At 45.2% G+C, this 26582-nt stretch overlaps 1 protein-coding gene across 6 annotated transcripts; it reads right to left on the reverse strand.

The window, feature by feature from the left end:
* Nucleotides 1–1650: 1650 nt before the first annotated feature.
* Nucleotides 1651–25608, reverse strand: ZNF235 (zinc finger protein 235). 6 transcript variants are annotated; one of them, XR_006263251.1, is made up of 6 exons: nt 21484–21564; nt 19276–19342; nt 15427–15553; nt 14490–14585; nt 3695–7348; nt 1653–3662 (listed from the first exon to the last, which is right to left on the reverse strand). XR_006263251.1 is itself a non-coding variant. In XM_043435266.1 (5 exons), exons 2-5 carry the CDS (start codon nt 19288–19290, stop codon nt 5385–5387), a joined length of 2202 nt encoding a protein of 733 aa, XP_043291201.1. In that variant the 5' UTR covers nt 19291–19342; nt 25449–25608; the 3' UTR covers nt 1652–5384. The 6 variants fall into 6 exon arrangements, 5 of the variants coding, with proteins under 5 accessions (XP_043291202.1, XP_043291201.1, XP_043291204.1 ...); XM_043435266.1 differs by lacking the exon at nt 21484–21564 and adding an exon at nt 25449–25608 and having other exon boundaries at nt 1652–7348; XM_043435265.1 differs by having other exon boundaries at nt 1653–7348.
* Between the last annotated feature and the right edge of the window lie 974 nt (nt 25609–26582).

The raw sequence follows: 26582 nt of genomic DNA on the forward strand, positions 1-26582 counted from the left end.
GGAGGCAGGGTCTGCGGCACTGTGGAAGACAAGAGCCCTGGGAGCAGAAGGGTGGAGGGACTGAGGGCTTTGGAAGTGGGTGTGTGAATCTTCAAATAGCGTGGCTGGAGGAGTGAAACCGGTTCTGGAGATAAAACCTTCAAGGAAGCATGAACAGATTGGTAGGTGGCTGTATGGAGAAGGCATGGTGGGTAGTTTGACGTGAAAATGAATGCTGGAGGGGTGGGAACTGGAATTTCAGAAGACAGTTTGGAAGGAGAAGTGAATAAGACACCCATCCCATGTCCAAGCCTAGTGGGACAAGGACTGTGAGAGAGAACACAGGAGACCACTTGAAAGAGAGAGAGTCCTTAGGGGCGGGGGAATTAACTTCACTGAAATTTCAGAATATTTATTAAGAATGCCTCATTTATAGCAGAAATATATAGTATAAATAAGATTACATATTAATTATTAGTATACATTAATATGGGCTTCCTGGGTAACTCAGGGGGTAAAGAATCCGCCTGCAATGCAGGAGACCCTGGTTTGATTCCTGGGTCAGGAAGTTCCCCTGGAGAAGGGATAGGTTACCCACTCCAGTATTCTTGGGCTTCCCTGGCGGCTCTGATGGTAAAGAATCCGCCTGCAATGCGGGAGACCTGAGTTCGATCCCTGGGTCAGGAAGATCCCCTGGAGGAGGGCATGGCAACCCAGTCCAGTGTTCTTGCCTGGAAAATCCCATGGACAGAGAGGAACCTGGTGAGCTACAGTCCACGGGGTCACAAAGAGTCGGACACAACTGAGCGACTAAGCACAGCACATACATTAATATACATATTATTAGTATACATTAATATGATGTAAGTATTTATAAATACATATATCATAATTAGTAAATTGTCCATCTTAAAGCAACCACATCAACTACAGAGCTCTGCTATAAACTTTCTGACCCCAAATGTCTATACTAACTCTATTTTATATAATTCCTGGCATATTTTTGATATAAAGAAAAATATAAGAATGAAACAAATATCGTTTTATAAGCCACCCAGCTTTTGTTGCTGTTCAGTCACTAAATTGCGTCCAGCTCTTTGCAAACCATGGACTGCAGCACACTAGGCTCCCCTGTCCTTCGCTATCTCCAGAGTTTGCTCAGATGCAGGAGTATTGAGTCAGTGATGCTATCTAACCATCTCATCCTCTGCCACCCTCTTCTCCTTTTGCCTTCAGTCTTTCCCAGCATCAGGGTCTTTGCCAGCTTTTGTAAATCCACCCAGTTTCCACCATGTATTATAGTCTTTCCATTCCTATGGTCTACCTACCCGAAGGAATATAACGCAGTCATTAAAGATTAATTTCATGAAGAATATGGAACATTGAAAAGCACTTACTGTGTAATTCCAAGGCAGTAAATAGCCCACTTTAAATATCTGAAGAGGGACTTCCCTGGTGGTCCAGTGGTTAAGCATCTGCCTTGCCACACAATCAGGTGTGTTTTTTTACAGTGACCTTGTTTAGGAATTCTAAAGGGACTTACTGTGTTTTGGAAAGTGAAAGTCGCTCAGTCGTGTCTGACTCTTTGCGACCCTATGGACTATACAGTCCATGGAATTCTCCAGGACAGAATACTGGAGTGGGTAGCCTTTCCCTTCTCCAGAGGATCTTCCCAACCCAGGGATTGAACACAGGTCTCCCCCATTGCAGGATTCTTGACCAGCTGAGCCACAAGGGAAGCCCAAGAATACTGGAGTGGGTAGCCTATCCCTTCTCCAGCAGAGCTGCGTTTTGGAGGACGGAACAAATGAGTAAACAGACTGATGACTGGGAGCCTATTTCTGACTATTGGAGAAAGAAGTCAATATGGAATAGGGAAAGGCTGGAAAGACTTACTTGAAATGGAAGGTGTCAGCATTTACACACATACACACGAAGGACTGCTACCCTAGTAACAGTGAGAACAACGAGTGGTTTCCCCACTCCGAGGACTCGGGGTTCTGTAAAGTCTGTGGCTCCAGCACACAGTAAGATAAACCCAGGATCCTACCATGCCAGAAAACAAGGATTTATATTGAGGGAGAGACATGGGGGAGAGGGGAAAGCTCTTCTCATGGCAGAGAGCCAACTGCTAAATGTAAAAGGGATGATAGAGTAAGAAAGTCATCCTTTTGCCATCATCACAGTGATAACTGATTCTGAGAAGAATATTCATGAATGCAAAGACTGCAGGTGAGGGTTATGAGAGTTGTTGTTACACAGCCCCAAAGATTTCCCCACAGATTAGTTATTAATTTCAAAGGCAAACAGCAATTTCATGCTGAAGAAATCTAGTAGTTATCAGTGTATCCGAGTGACTGAAGTCACCATCACTAATGAAACAGATGCATTGTTTCCTGTTCTAATGCACTGGGAACCATGCATCACTCATAACACTCACATGACAAATGTTTAACGTGAATCTAACTATGAGGACTCAAAGCCCCAGTTAGGAGCGTCCTATAAAATAACTAGCCTGTGCTCTTCAAAAAGACCAGTTCGATGGAAGACAGAGAAAGGCTGTGGAACTGATCCAGATTTAAAGACTAAAAGACATGACAATCAAATGCAGGTTATGACACATCTTTAGATCTGGAAATAGGGGGAAAATGTTATACATACATATATGTATATGTGTGTGTATATATATAGGGATAACTAGAATTTGAATAAACTGTAGATTAGAAAACGTTGTAGCAATGTATGATAGTCTTATTATGTGTGCAGATTCTTTGACATTCCTCACCTCAGGTGGGGTCCATATCCCCACCCCTTACTCCTGGCTGGCTTTTGTGACTGTCTCAACAGACTGACTGACATTGTTACTTCCATGGTCAGATCAGCAAAGGCCATAGTGCTTCCGCCGATTTTTCTCAGCAGACTCTCAGCACCTTGTACTGTTCAGTTACTGTGATGTGGTCATGCTGGAGGCCACACAGATTTGTAAAGACAGGCCAAGGCTGCCTGGGTTCTCAGTTCAGCTATTAGGTAAATAGGTTTGCTTGTAGTCACATTACTCAAAAAGTATATTTGAGATTTCTATTTTTCTTCTGAGTGTTTAGAATGAACTAAAATACTCTAAAAACATTTCAAAAAATTACAAATGTAGAATAATGCCCTTAGGTATCTGATTTATCTATATTATGACATATATGTATGATATGTATATGACCTAGTTACCTTTAAAGGGAGGGCATTATGTGAAACTTATTCCATACAAAATTCTGTCTCTGTGGCCACTTTCCTCAGGATATTCTGCATACCTACTAATGTCAGTAACTGTGAATCTACCTTTTCCCATTGGATGCCATATCATATTCCACCGAATGGATAAGCCACAGATGAATGCAGCGTGTGCTGTTACCAGTGATGTGAACGGTGAACACCCTTCTGTGTACATCCGTGACACAGGTTTACATGCCATGAGATAAAGCAGTTAAGATTCAGCTGTAAGGGATTTTCATTCAGTAATTTTGTTGTCCCAGTTTCACTGCTTTGCTAAAATGGGTAATGGTTACTATAAAATAATTTTTCAAACAGGTAAAGAGAATCCATCCCAACCTCTGCTGGAGTAAACCAGGTAGCATATTAATCAGTATCTCCACCTGTCATCCCCGTGCACATGACCATGCGGTTAGGTACACCTCTGTGCACATGACCACATGGTTAGGCACACCTCTGTGCACATGATCACACGATTAGGCACACCTCCATGTGCACCACATCATTAGGTGTATGCATCCTGTAACGACCTGGACTACACCAGGAAGACTCTCACCTACTTTTCTCATGAACATTTCTTTTCCTGTCATCACAACCTGTAACATATTTTCCATGGCTGTTTATTATTAGAATATATTTATGTAAGTATTTTGGCGCCCCCCCTTTTTAAAATCAGTATAAGCATCTTTATGTACAATTTTCCTTGCATGCTCAGTTGCATCCAAATCTGTGACCCCATCTCCTCTGTCCATGGGATTTCCCAGGCAAGAATACTGGAGTGGGTTGCCATTTCCTCCTCCAGGGGATCTTCCTGACTCAGGGACTGAACCCGCATCTCCTGTGTTGGCAGGTGGATTCTCGACCACTGAGCCACCAGGGAAGCCCCTGGAACGAGTGAGACAATCTTCCTTTGTGTAAGCAAGACCCCCACTGCTAGGATTTGCCAGGGCAGAGTATTTTGATATCTATTAGCCAGTGAATGTTCCCTTTTACTAAGACGTCCAATCCTTGAACACAGAATGCTATGTACATGAAATCTCAAAATCCAAAAGCGTTCGTGTCTACCCCACCCCATTTTTAGGGAGGGGACAACTGGGTGGAATGTGACAAACAATATCCTTGGTTTCTGCCAAACCCACTGCCTAAAGAAGTGTGGATAAAGGATCATGCGTAGAAAAGACACTGTGACCAGGACCTGAATGGAAACAATGCAAAGAAACCAATTATTAACAATTCAAGTTTACTAAGAAACTTTTTGTCACTAGTAACTGCTTTTAACACTTTCAGTTACAGTAAAACCCTACCATAAGAAGTTAGGGTACAAAATTTCCAATCATATAAATTGTAATATGTTATTAGACTAGTAAAAAGTCTCTGTTGGTGTATAAAATACAAGCTAATGATACTAAATATTACACTGCACACAATGGGTAATTCTATACATACGACTGAAGCTGGATGGAGGCTGGTGGCCATTCACAAGCCTCGTCCAAATCGGTACTGTTGTGGGTGGCAGTATTAACGTGATTCTGTGTGTCAATGAATGTTTCCTGAAATCAATCTGATTAAGGCGACTTGCAGGATTCCTCTTGAGTATGTTGTTACAAATTTAGGGGAGGGAATTATTTTGGACCAAAATTTTCAAATATTCGTCCTAATTAGAGGGTTTTTCTCTACTTGGTTCAGTAATCGCCGGGGACCTATTAGAAGCCAAACACAGTTCTACACGGCAGAGACACAGTGGTGACCAACAGTCACCACTCCGCTCTGTGTGGAGGGCACCTTCGGCTGACAATGACTGTCTGCACTATGCTTCTGTTAGTTCAAGCCCTGCCCATAACCTTCATGTATAAGCCTTCTCTCCTGGGAAAAGGGCAATGGTTCTTCTCCTGTCACATCTTGAGAGGGTATTCAGGGCTCTGGAGTAATCAATCACTGACCATATTTATAGAATACATTCTCTACAAAGAGGTCACCTCCCAGCTGAAACTTTCAAACACTGCCTTTTCTACAACTTCTTTCCCAGGAAGATGCCCCGGAGCTTCCAAGGCCCACAGGAACCTCCCACGATCCCCAGGACAGGACTTTTCCAACAGAGGTGAAGAGGTGGGTTCTTGCTGAGGCGAGTTCCACACCCCCTACCCCTATAGATTCCCTCCGGCGTGGACCCTCTGGTGGTAGACAAGATGCGACCTCTGGCTGAAGCCCTTACAACATACGTCACATATGTAGGGCCTCTCCCCCGTGTGGACCCTCTGGTGCGTGTGGAAGTGCGAGGCCTGGCTGAAGCCCTTCCCACACTGCTGGCACGTGTAGGGTTTCTCTCCCGTGTGCACCCGCTGGTGGGCGCTGAGCCCCGCGCTCCAGCTGAACTCCTTCCCGCACTCCTCGCACTTGAAGGGCTTCTCGCCCGTGTGGATGATCTGGTGGACTTGAAGGTTCGACCTCTGGCTGAAGGCCTTGCCGCAGGTACCGCACTTGAAGGGTTTCTCCCCGGTGTGGACTCTCTGATGCGCCTGCAGGTGCGAGGCCTGGCTGAACCGCTTCTGACACGCGGCGCACTTGAACGGCTTCTCGCCGGTGTGGACGCTCTGGTGCGCCTGGAGGTTGGAGGCCTGGCTGAAGCCCTTGCCGCACTCCTCGCACTTGTAGGGCTTCTCGCCCGTGTGCACGCGCTGGTGGTTGTGGAGGTTCAGGCTCCAGTTGAAGCGCTTGCCACACACCTCGCACTTGTAGGGCTTCTCCCCGGTGTGCACGCGCTGGTGGGCCTGGAAGTAGGAGCTCTGGCTGAAGCCCTTCCCGCACTCGCCGCAGCGGAAGGGCTTCTCGCCCGTGTGCACGCGCTGGTGGCTCTGGAAGCTGGAGGCGGAGCTGAAGCCCTTGCCGCACTCCTGGCACTTGTAGGGCTTCTCGCCCGTGTGCACGCGCCGGTGGCTGTGCAGGTTGAAGCTCAGGCTGAAGCGCTTGCCGCACTCCTCGCACTTGTAGGGCTTCTCCTCTGTGTGCACCCGCTGGTGCGTGTGGAGGTTGGAGCTGCAGCTGAAGCGCTTCCCGCAGTCCGTGCACCTGTAGGGCTTCTCGCCCGTGTGGATCCTCTCGTGGGCCTGCAGGTGGGACCTCTGCGTGAAGCCCTTGCCGCACGCCTCGCACTTGTAGGGCTTCTCGCCGGTGTGGACCCTGCAGTGGATGTTGAGGTCGGTGCTGCGGCTGAAGCCCTTGCCGCAGCTCTCGCAGCGGTAGGGCTTCTCCCCGGTGTGAATGGGCAGGTGGGCGTACAGGTGCGAGGTCTGGTTGAAGCTCTTCCCGCACTCGTGGCACGAGTAGGGCTTCTCCCCGGTGTGGACTCGCTGGTGGGTCTGCAGGTTGGAGCTCTGGCTGAAGCCCTTCCCGCACTCGCGGCACCAGTAGCGCTTCGACCCCGGGAGGGCGCCCGGTGAAGTGGGGCACGCTGAGCCGTGAGCCGGGTCCTTCTTGGGCGTCCTGTGGGTCGGAGACTTCCCGCCCACGTGTAGCCGCTGATGAAGCTCCAGGCTGGCGCGGTCACCGAGTCCTCTCTCACCCTCTTTACACGGGTAGGCTTTTGGTCCAGCCTCAAGGATGCTTCGCTGGGCTAGTGGTGATGCCTTGAGGAGGTCTTTACCACACTCTCTGGTGCCCTGAGCCTTCTCTCTTTGGGGCACTGTGTGGTCGTCGTGGTGAGGGGAGATACATGCGAAAAAGTCAACACATGGAGCAAACATACAGATCTTGTTCTTCATGGGAATCAGCTGACAACCCCTCTGGTAATTCTGTGTCCCGCTCAGACAGAGTTTACTCCAGGAATTGGGAGCTCTCCCAGCTGGAAATTCTTGATTTTCAATAATATCAGAATGACCTTCTATAAGAGTCACAAAACAGCTGCCTTCCATGGAAGCCTGGGCAGATACTCCTGCAGGGGAATTATGTTGTTTGGGGGACTGGGAACTCTTCTCTTGAGTATTTATCACAGAGTTTTGGCTTTTGGTTGATTTGCTCACAACGTGTCTGATCTGCCAGCAGGAAAGCTCTCCCAGTGAAAGGCACCTCACTCCTGTGTCCTGAAAAGTTCCCATCTCATGTTTCCTGCCTCCTGAAAGGGAAAGAATAAGGCATTAAGGAAGGAGAGCATGACATCACCAACATGGTGGGCCAAGCAGCTCCAAGCCCTTGATCCCGCCTTTGGAACATTCAGTAAGCAACTAGACACTGGGGGAAATGCCTTCATCAGAGTTCTGAAAAACAAAGGTCTACAGAAACTGAGAGAACATCCAATGAAGAAAAAGCCAAATTTTAAAAAGGTATGGCAGGGGAGTAGAAAAAAATTAAATTAAAAAAATGGGCTATTTGGGATCAGTTGAGAGTGAGGTGTGCCCATATCCTTGGTGGATGCAGACATGGGTGAGATGGAGGGTCTGGACTGAAAAACAGCCGCTAGAAGCCAAGACAGACAAGGAAGTGTGACACCAACACATGTGATTTACCCAAAAGAATGAGAAAAGGACAAAGATGAACAAAGTAGATGAGCACCCCACCCCCAACAAAAGTGACTGTTAATATACCTGTTTCACTAACTATATTATGTGGAAGCAGACTCCCCTAAAATCTCTACCTGCATTCAGTCAGAAGGAAACAAGAGGCATACAGATTGGGAAGGGAAGGAAAAGAATATATTTGCAAAAGTTATGAATCGGCATAAAAATCTTTAGGAATGTACAAAAATGCATTCAGAATAGGTGAATATGGGAAAGTTGCTGGCTACAGGATTGTACAAAAATCTATTCAGATGTAATACAATAGAAGCAAATAACCGGAAAATGGAATTAACTATCATATAACATCAAAAAAAACACTTCTGAAAAAGAAGACATACAATTCCTATATACTACATGCTATAAAGGTGAATTGTGATTTATAATGTATCATCTTCCATGGTTCCTGGCTCATGGCTCCGAAGGGGAAAGAGCAATGGGAGTGTCTTTTGTTCTAATATTTGGTTTTTTACTTTGTTCTAATATTTTGGCCCCTGTTCCTGAAATGGCTTCAGAGCCCTAAGGGTGAAATGGCTGTCTTATTATTCATAACAAGCCCAGGATGCTTCATGAATTGATGAATAAGTCCACTTAGATCTTCACATTTACTCCATTGAATTCTGTCTCGTATCAGATCAGTAGCAGCAACAAGATCCCCAAGCAGAACTTCCGATGGTGTTCTGGGACAATAAGAAACACAGGCATGGCGTCAGGAGAACCATTCTGAGTTCACGGTCTTTCTCGCCATTTCTGGGAACTGCTGGTATGTGTTGAAAGTATTCCTGAATTTGTGTCACGTGTCCTGGCATGAAATGTTATAAATGTTGTCTGTCATCAAAACTGAGGCTCAGACTGAAAGGACTGAACCCATCTCAGGGAAGTGCCCTCGCTGACTTTCACGTGGAAGCAGCAGCAAATGTACACTGTGGTGTGTGGACAAAGTCCACTCTGCTTTTGTAGACAGTGACCCCTCAATGCCAGATGTCCTTGTCACCTGGCAACAGCCGGCTCCTGAGTCAGACTGAGATGCGCAAACAATTCAAGGGATAGTCAGGGCTCCAGGAAACCCAAGCTGGCCGCTCGGCTCTCTCCAGCTCCCTGGAAAATCCCATTGTTGGTGTTTGCATTCCTTCACCCACCACAGCGTGTTTAGGAAAAACCTTTAGGTCAAGACTCTGTACAGCCTGGTGACTATAGTTATAATATTGTACTGCATATTTGAAAGTCACTGAGAGGAGACCTTAAGACAGGAGACCTTGAAAGTTTTCATCACAAGAAAAAAAAATTCTAAGTATATGTGGTGATGGATGTTAACTAGACTCACGGTGATCATTTTGTCATGTATACAAATGTTGATTCCATATGTTGTACACCTGAAATTAATGTTAATTACCTCAATTTAAAAAATTTAAAAGAAAAAGTAAAACCATCTTTGTCCCTAGAGGCCTCAGACCTGCTCTTTGTGGATCATCTGAACACTCAGCAGCAGGGATTCATTCAAGGGCCGCTCACTGTGGGTCACCAGGTGGGATGTCTTCCAGGTGGTAAAGGCTTTCCCGGCCACAAGCGCCCTCATGGTGGCAAAGAAACTGTTAAAGAATGTGTTTCCTGCTTGGGGTGCACCTTCCAGTCTCTAATGATCGAGGCACCCACATCAACCAGGCAAATCACATGAAAACACTACGAACTTCTTGGAAGGATCACTGCCCTGTTGACCTCAATCATCAGGCAAGGTTGAAAGAATTAATGGAAAAAACAGATTCAAGTAGAATTAAGTGTTAATTACGGGGCAACAGAGACTGAGGAAGATGCTCTGATGTTTTTTGTTTGGCCAGATTTAGAGAGACCTTTTCTTCTCTTAGGTTACCTATGACTTACAACAATATGGTACAATATACTTTTGTTAGCACAGATGAGACATCTACTTTAAAAAAAAAAAAAAGTTTACTTATTTCTTTGGTTGTACCAGGTCTTCTTTGTGGCATGTGAGCTTTTACTTGCAGCATGTGGCATCTAGTTCGCTGATCAGGGATTAAATTCCAGCCCCCTGCATAGAGAGCACAGAGGCTTAGCCACTGGACATCTAGCCCCGAGACATCTATTTTTTAACCTTAACTGATCCTTCCAGAATTCAGGAAGTCTCAGTGACTATTCTTATTTTCCTGACACTATATCTGTTCACATAAATTCAGTAAGAATCTGTTTTTGTGACAGGACACAAATCGAAACACCACCGTTTACCCAGGCTTGACTGGAATGTCGTATTTGAGAGACAGGTGTAGACTCGGATGTGCCCACACAGCTTCAGGAACTGCTTGGAGCAACTGAGCCAGTACCTGGCTTTCAAGCTTCCAGGAAAGCAATCTTAGAAGAGATTTAATGTGATCGGTCACCTTTCCTGCTGTACTTACATAAACAGTTGGGCCAAGTTTAACACAAATGAGCTTTACTGCAATCATCTCTGGTTAAAGAAAAGGCAGGGGAGTAATTATAGAGGGGGGAAAAAAAAGGTTTTACCTTTGTAGCTATTAGATTCTACTCCTGCTAATTGTCTTGGAGCTTTTTTCATATATCTGTAAACTGGCCTGGATCCTGAATTTTTCTAGTTTCCTCAAATATCTACCTCTGATTCAAATTAATGCTTCCAATTTTCTCCCACCTCCTGATCTGGAGTCAGAAAGAAGGAAAGCAGCCCTCAAGCCCCTTCAGAAAGGACCTCACCAAGTGCGCTTGTCCACTGACGCTTCGGGGAAACTAGAAGGTATGCTGGGGATCTCCCAACCACAGTGACCTGGGCGCGGGGTAGCTGACACCTGCCTTAGCCCAGGACGCCGGACCCAGGCTTTAACTAAGCGTGAATCCTGTTCTTTACTCCGGCGTTGACCTGGGGAGATTATACCCTCACTTGCATCTCTCAGGCCACAGCTAAGGGGGTAATGTCTGAAATTCAGAATAGATTTTCTCCTAACCTTAAAAGTTAACAGACCCCTGGTTTGAATGATAACAAACAGAATCCACTAACAGTGCCGTCTTCACAGAGGTAGTCTGTGCCCTGACAAGGCTTCTCTTCTCTGGGGTGAAGAGAAGAGGGCTTTCAGCATCATCCTCAGGCCTGTGGATGCCTCAATGGTAGCGCACAGCTGGGTGATGCCAATCAGTTACATAACCATGCCCCCTACCTGCTCTAGAAAGGGCCTGGACTGCCATTCTGGACTTGAAGTCGCTCAGTCGTGTCCGACTCTTTGCAGCCCCATGGATAGTAGCCTGCACCAGGCTCCTCCGTCCATGGGATTTTCTAGGTAAGAATACTGGAGTGGGTTGCCATTTCCTTCTCCAGGGAATCTTCCCGGCCCAGGGATCAAACCCAGGTCTCCCGCATTGTAGACAGACGCTTTACCATCTGAGCCACCAGGAGTCATATATTTCTTTGAGCCCCTTTTTTTGGGAGGGTGGGGCAAGAATACTGGAGTGGGTTGCCATTCCCTTCTCCAGATCTTCCCGACCCAGGGATTGAACCTGGGTCTCCCGTGTTGTAGGCATACGCTTTACCGTCTGAGCCGCCAGGGAAGTAAAGAAAGGGCCTACCGGGAGGCTTTTCCTGATTCAGGATCTGCTTCCGTTGGCAGGGCCCTACTTTCCCAATTAAGAGTTGATTATAAGTGAGGCTGTGACTAGAAACCTTAACTCTTGCAGAGACTGCAGATTCCGTTGCTACGACACTAACTGCCCAGAGAAATGTATGGACCTTCTGGTCAAGGCTGTTGCTAATAGGATTGTTGTTGTTTAGCTGCTTAATCTTGTCTGACTCTTTGTCCGTGGGGTTTCCCAGGCAAGAATATTGGAGTGGGTTGCCATTTCCTCTTCCAGGGGATCTTCCCGACCCAAGAATTGAACCCACATCTCCTGCTTAGCAGGGAGATTCTTTACCACTGAGCCACCTGGGAAGCCCGCCTAACAGGATGGCCCTTGATTACCTCCCAGCTGAGCGAGGTGCTGTCTGCTGTGGCCAGCACCACGTCCTGCACCTGGTTAACACTTCTGGAGAAGCTGAAAACGCAGGTACAGAAGATCACTAAGGAGGCCACCTGACTTAAGATGACTTCATGCTATACACAGAAAATCCTAAAGACGCTACCAGAAAACTATTAGAATTCGTCAATGAATTCGGTCAAGTTGCAGGAGACAAAATTAACACAACAGAAATCTCCTGCATTCCTACCACACTAACAACAAAAGATCAGAAAGAGAAATTAAGGGAAAAATCCCATTTACCACTGCATCAAAAAGAATAAAGTATCTAGGAATAAAAAACTTAACGAGGAAAAAGATCTGTACTCTGAAAACTGTAAGACACTGATGAAAGAAATCAGACAGACATAATAGAAATTCTCTAGTGGGGTTAAAAAAAAGATGATAGGTGTTAAAACGGAACTCATTTTTATCACGTATACCCTCAGGTTGGTGCTTTTGTATATGATTATCTTAATCACATTCACAATTTTAGAATGAACTAATTTTCTGTGTTATACGTTGAGATTCTCCCACTTCTGCAGTAGATGCTGCACTTGCCAGAAGATGGCAAACGGGCAGCTTAGGGGTCCACGGAAATGCTAACAAGTTTTACGTCAGTGCCTCTACTAAGAGCAAACAGGCTTTAAAAAGCCCTGACTCACCCACTGACAAGCTGTGTGACATTTTCTAAAGCATAAGTTTCACCCCATGAAAAAGAGATAACCACCCAGGTGGTCAGGAGATTGAATGCATAAGGTGCTTTTTTTTTCCTCGTAGCACTGCGAGGTTTGTGGGATCTTAGTTCCCAGAACAGGGGGATGAACCCAGGCCCTTGGCAGTGAAAGCATGCAGTCCTAACTACTGGACCACCAGGGAATTCACAAGGTGCTTCTTGTAATACTAACGATAAAATTACCAAATTACACAAATTAAACTTACTCAGAATGGCAGAAAGTTCATTTCTGTAATTTCTTCTCTGTTCCTACACAGAGCCTCCTTGTCGACCCAGCTGCAAAATCTGTGACTTCTATAAATGTCACATTTGAAATGTAGAAAACGTCACTGAGGCCATGGGATTGTTTAAGTGCCGGAGAGAGGGGCAGAGAGGGTCAGATGACTGCCTGCCTGGCTGGGAATATGGATTCCACACAGAAAAAATAGCTAAAACCAATAAATGAATTCAGCAAAGTAGCAGGGTATAATGTTAACATACAAAGATTAGGTTGCATTTCTAGCCATTGTAGAAAACAGTATGGAGGCTTCTCAGAAAACTAAAAATGGAATTACCATATGCTCCAGCAGTCCCACTCCTGGGCATATATTCAGCCAAAACGATAATTTAAAAAGACACACATACCCCTATATTCACAGCAGCACTAGTCACAATAGTCAAGACATGGAAACAACCTGAATAGCCATCGACAGATGAGCAGATAAAGAAGATGTGGTGTGTACGTATGTATATATAATAGAATACTACTCAGCCATAAAAAGAATGAATGCCACTTGCAGCAACATGGATGCAACCAGAGATTATTAAGTGAAGTAAGAGAAAGACAAATACCTTATGATGTCATTTCTATGTGAAAACTGAAATCTGACACAAATGCACGTATCTATGAAACAGCAACATGGACACAGACTGGTGGCTGTGAAGGGACATGGGGGGGACGGAGGGATGAACTGGGAGTTGGGTTAGTAGGTAAAGCTTTTATATACAGAATGGATAAACAAAGTCCTACTATATAGCACAGGGAACTGTATTTAATACACTCTGATAAACCATAATGGAAAAGAATTATGTAAAAAAGAATGTGTATGTATGTATATCTGAATCACTTCATTTACAACACAAAATACAACACTGTAACTTAACTATACTGCAATTAAAAAAAAACCAAATTAACTGCATTTCTATACTCAATGAACAATTTGAAAACAAAGGAAAAAATTCCATTTATAATAGTATCAAAAAGAGTAAAATACTTAGGAATGAACCAAGGAGGTGAAAGGCTTGTACACTGAAAGCTCCAGAACACTGGTCCACAGATGGGGATTTAATATTGCTTTGCCAGTGCTCCCCAGAGGGATCTACAGATTCAACACAATCCTTATCAAACATCCCAACACGGAAATAGGAAAACTCATCCTAAAACTCATACAGAATCTCAGGATCCCCCTGGTGGTCCAGTGGTTAAGACTCTGTTTCCACTGCAGGGAGCTCGGGTTCCATCCCTGGTCAGGAAACTAAGACCCCCACATGCAGCACCACAGCGCAGCCAAAAAACATGAATTAAAAGTAAAAGGAGGGGCAAGGGAAGGCTGTGGGTGAGACAGCTTCTGAGCAGAGGATGAGGGGTCGGAGGTTTGCAGGCCAGCAGCCTTCCGGCCAGAGGAAAGAGAGGAAACGGTCCTCGTGTAGAAACATAAACCTCGGATGCGAGAACAGAGGACGTGGGAGGGGGATGTGACAGCAGGGAAACGCAGGGCGGTAAGGCTGGGTGAACGGGCCCTTAAGCACATCGGACTTTATTCCGAGTGGAGTGGGGGGCTGGGGGGGTGCTGAAGCGCCGGACTGTGAGGTGACCGAGCTTTTCAAAGAGCCCCTCTGGCTGCTGCGTGGAGAAGACACAGATGCTCCAGACAGACGTCTGGAGCGCGGGTAACCGGGCCCGGCCGCGCAGTTCTCACCTGAACGCCCTCCTCTCTGGGGCTGGATCTCTGTCGTCCAGAGCTTCTCCTCTCTCTCCAACTGGGATATCATGTCTGGCTTGGAGGACTGGTGCCCTGAGGAAAAAAAGGAGGAGAAAAGTTCTGAACAATTCTAGTTCCAATCCCATGATGAACATTTTTCATCAGACCCACCATGAGAAATACACATAGTCTCATTAGTGACTATCCCACATAAACTACTGAAATAAAAGCTAGAATGACCTGTGTCTCACCGTGGTCATCACATCCTTTTTAGACTCCCACACTCCTTACTGCAAGCACTGCAGTTACTGCTACAACCTGCACCATTCTTGCTGAGAGGCTCTGATGTTGCTACTTTATTCTAAATTATTGTAAGAATGCCAATGCAATTTACTAATTTCATGATGCCCCAATGGCTCAGGACCCACAAGTTTACAAAAGATAATATGAAAGGGTTTTGTGTGTGTTTTTTTTTTTTTTTTGGCCACAAGGCATGTAGGATCTTAGCTCCCCAACCAGGGATCAAACCTGCACCCCCTGTATTGGAAGGCAAATTCTTAACCACTGGACCACCTGGGGAAGTCTCAAAGAGAGGGTTAAATTTGGGATTTAAAAAAAGCAAGCTATAATATGAAATAAGGAGCCAGGTGCAGTCAAGCTCGACTGTTCACACAATTCATTTACAAAAGACTAATGTTTACCTTGGAACAAAGACTAGGAACATTTTGTCTCTGTGTTTTCCAAAGGGACTGGAAAACTGGTCTCTGAGGAGTCCCAAAGTCTTGAAGTAGCAGCCAGAGGGCCAGGGACACTACTAAACATCCTAAAATGCTCAGGAGAGTCTCCACTACAGATCACCTGGCCCCAAAAGTCAGCCGTGCTGATGCAGGGAACCCTACGGGGGTGATGCCAAGTCACAGGGAGCCATCCTCACCCACGGACAGCAGGTTCCGGAAGTTCTCCAGCATCACGTCTCGGTACAGCTTCCTCTGGGCCAAGTCCAGCAGCCCCAGCTCCTCCTCGGTGAAAGTCACAGCCACATCCTTGAAGGTCAATGCCTCCTACAACACCAAACACATGTAGCCTCAGTCCTCCGACCAACTGCCTTTGAGGGAAGGGCAGCACGGAGACGGTGGAGGAGACACGTGGGAAGCTCTTCCAGATTCTAAGTGACCTGAACCTCCTTTTAGGAGACGGTCTCCTCTTCCCCTTCCACAGTCACACCAGAGACACGGGGGTGTTAGGGGGATGGTGGAGGAAGGAACGAAAAGGAAAAATTCTAAAACCTTCCGTGCACGCAACAAGGCGCCCTTCGTATAGTCACGTCTCTAGAATTGTTGTCCTTCAATCATGGTATACAGGCATTTTACAATTTGAAAGTGCCACATTTTGTAAGAAATGTTGAGTTCATTGGCTCCCAACAGTATGTAACAGTCCATCTCCTTCTCTCAGTGGGCAGTACCACAATTTTGTCAATGCCTGCCCATCTAACCAGCCTACAGCACCCGAGTGGAGGCAGGTATGTAGCTCACTCTGTCTCAGGGATGCGCCGTATCTGTCCGGGCAGCATTCGGTGCCAAGGTGGAAAACACAGGTTTTGGAGACTGAGCGCTTCAGTTCACACTCTGTGGCTCTACTTCTAGCTTTATGATCTTGGACAAGTCACCTAACGTCTCAATCCCTCAATCTCCTCATCTTCACAAAAGCATATCATCAGGGACTTCCCCAGTGGTCCAGTGGCTAAGTCAGAACTCCCAATAGAGGGGGCCCAGGTTCAATCCCACATGCTGCACTAGATCTCACATGCTGCATCTAAGACCCAGTGCTGCCAAATAGATAAATAATTACTTAAAAAAAAAAAAGGCAACTCACCATAGGGTACTTGAAGGGATTAAAAGAGAATATGCAAAAGATTTAGGATAGTATCTGACACGTGTCATTAAAAACTCAACAAATGTCAGCCACCACTATTCCTATTATCATTATTTGTGTCTGCCTGGTATTCACACAAGTGAAAAATACATATTTACTCATTCCAAATGATACATATATCTAAGAATTTAAACCTATTAATGATGCTGCAAAAACAAACATACATATTTTCATATAGATCTCAGGCAACTTGTCTGGTTATATTTCCTTAGGTTAAGTTCCAAGAAGTGGCAACCGCACTATCAAAAAATATGTACCTCTGGGGACTTCCCTGGTGGTCCAGTGGTTAAGAATCACCTGCCAAGTGCAATACTCTAAAGCAATTATCCTTCAGTTAAAAAGAAAAAAAAAAAAAGAATCCACCTGCCAAGGTGGGGGACAGGAGTTCCATCCCTGGTCCAAGAGGATCCCACAAGCTTCTGGGCAGCTAAGCCCATGCACCACACCTCCTAAGCCCACGTGCCTAGAGCCCCTGCGCTGCAACAAGAGATGTCACCGCAGTGAGAAGCCCATGCACCAAAACCAGAGAGCAGCCCTTGCTCTCCACAGCTAGAGAAAGCCTGAACACACCAAAGACCCAGCACAGCAAAGGCCAATAAATAAAGTAAAATACCATAGGGCTGCAGAGAGTCAGACATGACTGAGCAATTGAGCACAGCACAAAATAAAATACTTAAGAAAAAAAAAAAAAAAAAAGAATCTGTCTGCCAATGCAGGGGACCCAGTTTCGATTCCTGGTCCAGGAAGATTCCCTTGCACCCTAACTACTTAGCTTGAGCTCCAGAGGCCGTGCTGCACAACAAGAGAAGCCACAGCAATGAGAAGCCCGTTCACCACCAGGCAGCAACAAAAAAGACCCAGCAGAGCCATAAATAAATAAATAAGACCATTAATCTAAAGGCTTTGCTCATCTCGGCATTTGTTCTGACTGGAGTCCTGAGCACTGATGTATTAAACAACTAGTTGACACATCTGGCAAAGAAGAGACAGGTGCTAAGAAAAGGCACGACGTGAGGGGAGTGTTATTTTTGGAGTCCTCCAGCCACAGGCCCTGCCAGGCGTCTGCACGACTTGGCCTCAGGGACCAGAATGCAGCAGTCTCTTCTCCTGGCTCTCTCCATTTACCCTCATCCAACTCCTGAAAAGACCTAGCCCAGGCAATGGAAACTCTAGTGTCAGCTGGGGACTGAGTGGATTTTAATAGGAAACTGAAAGCTCACAAATCTGTTTGTTAAAATGCAGCTGTATCTTTATACAGGGCATCTATGGTAAAGAACCCGCCTGTCAATGCAGGAGACTCAGGGTTCAATCCCTGGGTCAGGGAGATCCCCTGGAGAAGAAAATGGCAACCCACTCTGGTATTCTTGCCTGGAAAATTCCATGGACAGAGGAGCCTGGGGAGCTACTGTCCATGGGGTCGCAAAGAGTCGGACACTACTGAGCACATACACATATCCTTACAGTTGCTCCATGGAGTAAATGCCTGGTAAGTCCCTGCTGCTACTAGACTTCCCAACCTCGTGTGTAGCTCTAAAACATACTCACACGGCAATGAATAAAACAGACACTTAACTATAATACATACACGTGTAATTTAGAGTTACAGAATCTAGTCCTTCTTGGAACTTCCCTGGTGGTTCAGTGGCTGCCTCCATGCTCCCAATGCAGGGGGCCGCAGTTTAATCCCTGGTCAAGGAATTAGATCCCACATGTTCCAACTAAGATCCAGCACAGCCAAATAAATAAATAACTCAAAGAAAAAGAAAAAAAAGTTCTAGTTCTTTTTGTTTAAAAACAAAACTGTTTTCTCTGAGTTCAGTATCAGTTGGATTCTGTTATACCCAACCATATTTTAGACATTTTAGCCACACAAGTTGAGGCTCCCCATGAGAAAAATGAGCTCTGAAAATTTTAGAAAGAAAATGGCAGAGCACTCAGAACTCCTGTTAGGGAAGGAAGGTTATATGTAGGAAAACTGTCACTGTAAACATTTTGAAATGGTAAAATTCATCGTTGTTGTTTAGTTGCTAAAGTCATGTCCAGCTCTTTGCAACCCCATGGACTGTTGCCCGCCAGGCTCCTCTGTCCATGGGATTCTCCAGGCAAGAATACTGGGGTGGGTTACCATTTCCTTCTCCCTGTCCAAGAATCGAACCCAAGTCTCCTGCCTTACATGTGGGTTCTTTATCACTGAGCCACCAGGGAAGCCCAGCAAAATTCATAGACCACATTAATATGGACAGTAGGGGAAAATATTAGGTAAACTATGGAAAGTGATGTGACCATTTAAGTTGTAGGTGCTATACAATTAAATTTTAAAAATCCAAAATGGTACTGAAACTATCATCACAAATCTACACATGTAAATACAAATGAAAAGGAATGTGGGAAGATGAAAACTGATTTGTAAACATGTTTATAATGTGGGAGGTGTTTTTTATTTTTTAAAAATATTAATTTGGGGGACGTCCCTAGTGGTCCAGTGGTTAAGAGTCTACCTTCCATGCAAGGGACTCCAGTTTGATCCCTGGTGGGGGAACTAAGATCCCACCTGTCGTGGTGCAGCTAAGCCCACGGGTCACAAGTACTGAAGCCTGGGAGCCACAACTAGAGTCTGTGTCCTGCTACAAAATATCCCACATGACGCAACTAAGCCCTGATACAGCCAAATTTAAAAAAAAAAAATTTTTTTTTCCCACACCATTATTTGGAAATAAAAAGCAAGGGCCCGTCACACAGTTCCTCAGGTGACTTTGGTTCCCTCTTACCTTTCCTGAGCAAGAGAGAAACATGTCCAGTCTTTGTGAAATGAGATGTCATTTTAAGAAACAGAAAAGCAAGTCTGACTTACCTGGAATTTGGTCATTTTTTTTCTCCCTCTTCCTTCTGGGGAAAGGCCAAGTTCTGGGAAGGCAAAACTGGGGGAGGGAAAGAAAGCCACAGTGAGATCACAGCTGCCGGGATGGCTGGTGCATGTGGGACTAAATGTGATCAGGAAGAGGGTCCCCTTTCTCTCGGCAATCGCAGTGACAACATAACCCCGTGAGAACAGAACTGGATTCCAGTTCCCCCGGACCCCTTGGCCAGCTGCCTGAGTTCACGAACAACCCGGAAACAGCCCTACCCTAAGTGTTTCTTATAAGCTCCCAGGGTATTCCTGAGGCTGGCTCTCAGAGGAAATGAGATGCAGACAGGCAGTACCAACAACTGAATGGGGCCAAAATGCCTGGGGTCCAATTCCAGCATTTCTACTTGTTTTCTTCTTACTAGTCGCATAAACCTTGAGCAGGTTGTTAATCTCTCTGTACCTCAATCCAGTCTACTTGTAAATAAATGGACATAACAGTGCCCTAACTCCCTGTTTCCTGCAGCTTCTGACAAGCAGGTCCCCTTAAGACTCATAAAACTTCCTTTGTGAATCCACTTCACAGAAGACGGTTCTTAGGAAACACAGACTTCAGAGATGATGGCTCTTGAGTTTCACTCACTTTCAGAAAAAAATCTAATTCGGACAAGTGATCTCACAGGTGGTTTGTGCTGTTGTTAATGAAGGTTAAATGGTCAAGGAATTTTCCTCCTTAATAAGCTTAACTACTTGCATGTGTTGTTAAGCTGGAGTCACTCAACTAAGTTTCTTCTAGAATATGCGTGAAGGTAAACAATGACTAATAAAAACCTAAGACTAAGAAATCATGTTGCATTTAAATTAATGACACAGGGTTGTTACACAATACTAGGCATTTTTTAAAATTAAGGCCTGGCTAGGCTGCGGGCACTGTGCAAAGCTGTGAGCAGGATCATTTTGAAATGAAGCAAGACCCTGTGGTCCCTCCCCCACATAGTCTCAGCCTGCCTTTTGTCTGTGGAAAAACTTGAGCCAAAGAATAAGTTTAATCAGAGAAATGAGAACATGCAGAAAAAAAGGGAAAACAGTCCAAGGAGACCAAATGATAATAGTTTGGTCATTAAGCACAGTCAGGGACCTTTAGTTCCTTCTCAGCAGCTACAGATAATATTCTGAGCCCTATCCTGTGCGCTGTCTTCTAGCTACTGAAACCTCCACCAGGTGGAAGAAGTTAACTACAGGATGACCAGACTGTAGCCTTGACATAGGCTGCCATTCCAAGGACTGGCCTCAAAGAAATGGGAACCAACCAACCCTGGAACTGAAGATTAGCTGTACCTAAAACAACTAAGATGATGCTAGTCAGACCACTGATGACCAATTTCAAGACGACTGTCACAGCTGACTGTGCTGTTACTGCAGGTCGTCCCCTCCTCCCTCTTGTCTATAAAAGCTCTTGCCCACTGACTGGCCGAGGGTGCTCAGTCTTTGGACACGTGTTCCCCTCCTTGTCAGCATCCAAAATAGAGCAAACTTTCCTTTCCACCAACCTGATCTCTTCACCGGCTTTTGAGAAACGATCAGCCAGACTCCGCTGTTGTTATAATTTCTCTGTCTGGGATAAACCAGAGGACTTTCCCCTGAATCCAGGTGAAAACAACTTTCCTTCCTAAACAAGTGTCCAGAAAGAGTTCAGGACTCCAGGACCAAACCCACGGTCAGTGACCAGGGAAAGGACAGCGGGGCTGCAGCTGGAGCTCCGACCCCCATCCCGGCTGGCAGGAACTTCGCAAACAACAGGACGCCTGAGTGTTTAGTGGACTTTATGGTAACATCCAACATCTTACCGTACTCAGCACTGTTTCTCATCTTTTCAAATATAATCTCAGTCCTCAAAAGACCACCACTGCGAAGGAACTAACCCCAGCAAACAGGCTGAGAGATTAAACAAGCCGCTCAATAATTTGCCCAAGAAAGCGACAGAGCTGGCTTCTGGTTCCTCGAGGAGGGCTGGGGTAGCAGAGAGCGCGGGAGACCCTCAAACTCGACGCAGGACGCGAGCCCGCCCCCAATTTGCGACTCCAGGGGAGCGCCGCGGCCCCCTCCTGCTCCCCGCCGATCGCCGAGGAATCCCTGCCCCAGGAGCGAGGGCCGGGTCTCAGCTGGCTCCACGCAGAGGCCGGCAAGGATTGCAGGGACGCTGGGTTAACTCACCTCCCGGGCAGCAATCTCGGCCCCAACCTGGCCTTCCCAAAGCGGAAGTGCCTTGGGCTACACACAGTTCCCGGACTACACTTCCCAGAATCCCCACGAAGCACCTCAGATTTCACGAAACTCCTGGACTACATTTCCTAGAATGAAGTTCGCCCCTGCTTCCCACCAGCTGTTTTGGGTTTTGACTGTAGAGAGGGTTCGGATTTAAAGTCGCAGGTGCTGGACCTGTCAAATTCCTTTCTGTTTTATTCATTCAGTTCTTAAAACTCATAAGAAAATAATGCAAGCAGGTAGATTTTTGAGTAACTGTAAATGCAAATTTTTTAAAAAAATGCGGCCTTATAAGAGAAAAGCGAGGCTTGCGCTACGAAAATAAAAAAAAAACATTTTTTTTTTTAGGAAGACAAAAGGTAGACTAAGAAATGGGAACTATAAAAGTAACCTAGGCTCGGCTGCCTAACACAGAACTTATGGAACACTGGATTTCTCATTTGCTTCGAATTCTGGCTCCCCAAATATCAGCAACAAAATTTGTTAATGAGACGAAAACGTAGTTTATTGCTTACCGCGGTAAGGGAGAACACCTCCACAGAGCTTCAGCGCCTTGACAGTATGCACAGAGCCCGGAAGACAAGGTTGGAATTTACTGATAATTGGAAGTTCGATTTAAGGCGGGTTTTTCAATGCAGAAGAGGAATGGGATAGCTTGACGGTTCTGACGCTGTAGTCCAGGACTTGTGGGAGCAGCAACGATTTTTGTAAGGTGAGGAAACTACAGCTGAAATTGTTGATGCTGTCTTTAAATGAGATGGGAGAGTTGATGGGTGCTTGTGGAAGTTTCTCTAAAACTCAAGCCATTTACTTGGGCAGGAATCTTTTGGAATAATAAAGGCATGCCAATAAAACTTACTAGTTATGTTAATGTAAACAGTAAGTTGTAGGAGGGAAGGTAGGGGTCACCAACCAGCTGGGGGTTGGTATTGTTAGGGGAACCACTGACTGAACCACCCACCCTGGCCAGGCATCAGAGTAACCACTTGCACGAGTTACCAGGACCAGGAGGTCCTGGTAAGGAGTGCAGAACTCACAAGCTGCCAGCAATCACAAGACTTCGAGAAAGGTCAAAAGGAGAGAGAAGACTCCAGTCCACGTGTCCTACCAACCTCCCAGAATCCTTCTGGTTGGAATCCATCTTGGCTGAGCGATGTGAGCACCACCAGGAAGGAGCCTGAGTTGGAATGATTGGCCAGAGACAACCTGGAAACTAACCCAATTACTGTAAAACCTGAGACAGAGCCACATGGCAGAGCAGTCCTCCTGGGTTCCCTTAGCTGCCCGCTCTCCACCTGGGCATCCCTTCCCAATAAAGTCTCTTGCTTTGTCAGCACGTGTGTCTTCTTCACATCCTAATGAAAGCCGAATGTGCTGGCCAAGAGTCCGGCAATGCAACCAGGCTGCTGAGACTTACTCCTGGCTCTGCCATTTCCTGGCTGTGTGACCCTCATTACAAGCCACTGTTCAAGGAACCTCTCTGTGCCTCTGTTCCCTCACCTGTAACGGATGGGTCATATGAGGATTACGCAAGCTGATAAAGCATTAGAGTCTCTGCCTAAAATAAGTGCTTCATAGCTGCTAATAATTATCATCATTATGATTAAAGTCACCATGTGATACATATAGGAACCAGATTTAGTGCTGGTTTGTTTCTAAAGAAACGTGTCTTAGATCATGAAAGTATTATCAATAATTATATGTCTACAACTTGATAACAGAAAACAACCAATTGAAAAATGGGCAGACCTAAAGAGATTTTTCTCCAGAAAAGAAATACAGATGGCAATAGGCACGTGAAAAATATGCTCAACATCACTAATTATTAGAGAAATGCAAATCAAAACTATGAAAAGTTACCACCTTGTGCTGGTCAGAATGGCCGTTAAAAAGTCTACAAATAACAAATGCTGGAGAGGGTGTGGAGAAAAAGGAACCCTCCCACACTTTTGGTGGGAATGTAAGTTGGTGCAGCCACTATGAAAAATAGTATGGAGGTTCCTCGGAAAAAAAGTCGACTTACCATATGATCCAGCAACTCCACTCCTGGACATATATCCAGACAAAACTATAATTTAAAAAGATACATACACCCCTATGTTCATAGCAGCACTATTCACAACAGCCAAAACATAGAAACAAATGCCTATCAACAGATAAATAGATAAAGATGATGTAGTACATCTATACATACAATGGAATACTACTCAGCCATAAAAAATAATGCCTTATGCAACAACATGGATGCAATTAGAGATTATCATACTAAGTAAGTCAGAAAGAGAAAGACAAATACCATATGATATCACTTACGTGTGGAATCTAAACTATGGCACATATGAACCTATCTACAAAACACAAACAGACTCATAGGACAGATTTGTGGTTGCTGGGCTGAGGGTGGGCAGTGGGAGGGGGATTGACTGGGAGTTTGGGGCTAGTAGATGCAAATTATTACATTTAGAATGGATAGATAAGAATGTTGGTTAAAGTTGCTGGCCCCTTGGTCATAAAACAGTGGTACCAAGTTTGTAAGCAGTTACTGTATTCTTTTTTTAAAAAACTGTGCTGCATGGCTTGCAGGATGTTAGTTCCCCAACCAGGGATTGAACCCAAGCTCAGCAGTGAAAGCAAGGAGTCCCACCTAGTGGACCACCAGGGAATTCCCAGTTATTGTATTCTTAATTGCCATTCACTCACAGAAAAAAACAGTGATAGTTTTGCTTAAGAATGTACTTGATGAAACAGTAAAAGTTATTCATTTTACCTGGCAACTCGGGTAAATTAGGCACTTGTTTATGGACAACACCCTTTTCTTAAAAGAACAACTGAGAAACTACAGTTGGTTACATCTGGGTATTTGGCAGAACTTTTGGAAGTGAGCACTGTCATCTCAAAGAAAGTTACTGTCAGCATCTGTTGCCAATGACAAAACATACACTTTTAAGAAACTATAAGGTTTCTTAAAACCTTATACCAAGTATGGTCCAGTGGGTAAGACACCACACTTCCACTGTAGGGTGCATGGTTCAATCCCTGGTAATCCACAGGCCATGCATTGTGTCCAAAAGAAAAAGAAAAAAAAAGTATCAGAATTTTGGAAAATTTGTATCACTAAGAGCTTGACAGGTTCCTAGTGCTTAAAGACTTCAGGTCATTAAAGATAGAACTTTTCTGATGAGATGGATGATGGTATTGACAAATGTGATTTTTAAAGGTATTGTGAAATCAATGTATTTGAAAGATCTACAAAATTCAGTCATTTAGTATTTTCCAAACGAGGGATGCGCAATTTCACAAAACCACGAATAGATAAAAGACTCAAAAAAGTACAGGACAAACCGAAGAATTTTAATGAAATAGAGTAAGAAGGTACTCTGAGATGGTTTCAGGTTGTACACTGCAATAACCTTAAGAAACCATCACATACGGAACTTGGGTGTAGTATCAAAGGTGAACACTACCTGTAAAGTCTATTAATCTTTTCTTTCTTAATTATAACTGTGGGGCTGGGTTTTTGTCATTAGTTCAACCAAAATAATATATCACCACAGGTAACAGAAGATATGAAAATCCACCTATTTTTCTCATAAAAAATAAAGAGAATTGCAAAAATGTAAAACATTGCTACTCTTCTTGTTAAATTTGTTTTTGGAAATATGGTTTTCTCATAAAAGCTAGTTCTGTTATTAGTTTATTTTAAAAATAGATTAATAAAAGTTTTAAAGTAATTTTTAAAAAGTATTACTATTCCTAAACAGTAAAAAACACTTTTCATCGGGTCACCCTAAATGTAATTTGTCTAAAGCCCTTAGACTGGAACTTAACAACTAAGCTGTAACTACTGGCATCCCTCACAACCAAATAAATAGTGCGAGTATCTTTACAGGAGAAGAATGCCAAGTCCTACTCACATGGGGCCCTGGGCCAGGAGCCGAGGGGTCAGTCACTCCCTCCAGTTCAGTTCAGTTCAGTCGTTCAGTCGAGTCCGACTCCTTACAACTCCATGGACTGCAGCACACCAGGCTTCCCTGTCCATCACCAACTCGCAGAGCTTGCTCAAACTCATGTCCATCGAGTTGGTGATGCCATCCAACCATCTCATCCTCTGTCGTCCCCTTCTCCTCCTGCCTTCAATCTTTCCCAGAATCAGGGTCTTTTCAAATGAGTCAGTTCTTCGATTCAAGAGGCCAAAGTATTGCACCGAAGTGGCCACTCCCTTCACGTCGGCACAAGTCCTTATTAAGTCAGGGCTGGGGAAGGAAAGGAGTTTGTGACGTATCACCATGGCCCAAATGAACCACAGAGGGGCTTCCAACGCTATTAGGAAAGAATTGCTATTAATCCATTTTACAGATGTGCAAACAGAGGCATAGAGAGATTATAAAATTTGCCCAATATTACACTGCTAGAAAATGGCTGACAGATGGGAGAGGTGAGCTGGGGGAAGTGAGCATGGAAGGGACTGCAACCCGGGCCCCGCGCCCAACTCCGGGTGAGGATATCTCCCCAAACTCTAGCCGACTCCGTCTAATAAAACTAAAAATGTCGTCCTTACACCTCAAACATCCTCTTTCCTCCTTAAGCCCACAACCCGGTTGCTGCTGCTTGCAGAGCAACTCTAAGTTCGGAAAAGTTGCCGAAGCGAAACTGACAATCACTATAAAGGAAGAGTTAGTCACAACCTCGTCCTCCTGGGCCGGAAGTGCCTGCAACTACCTGGTGCCCTAGATCAATGTTTCCCAGAATACCCCATCATGGCCCTTTGGGAACGGAAGTCCTGGGACACCACGGAGTTGCAGACTACACTTCCCAGAATGCGGGAGGAGCCAACATCCTCTGCCCGGGCCCTCTGGGCGGAAGTGCCTGAGAGTATTCTCAACTCCAGAGAGGTGCTTCCCAGAATGCCGCGGGAGACCGCTGTCCATGGTCCTGCCAAGTACTTGTGGCTAAGGGGGGAGCCTGGGCAACACTTTCTACAGTGGCCTAGGGCAACGAAGACTACAGCCCAGTCTTCTAGGACGGAAACGTGGAACACTACCTTAAGT

The sequence above is a fragment of the Cervus canadensis genome, chromosome 18 (genome assembly GCF_019320065.1).
Source record: "Cervus canadensis isolate Bull #8, Minnesota chromosome 18, ASM1932006v1, whole genome shotgun sequence".
NCBI classification, from domain to species: Eukaryota; Metazoa; Chordata; class Mammalia; order Artiodactyla; family Cervidae; genus Cervus; species Cervus canadensis.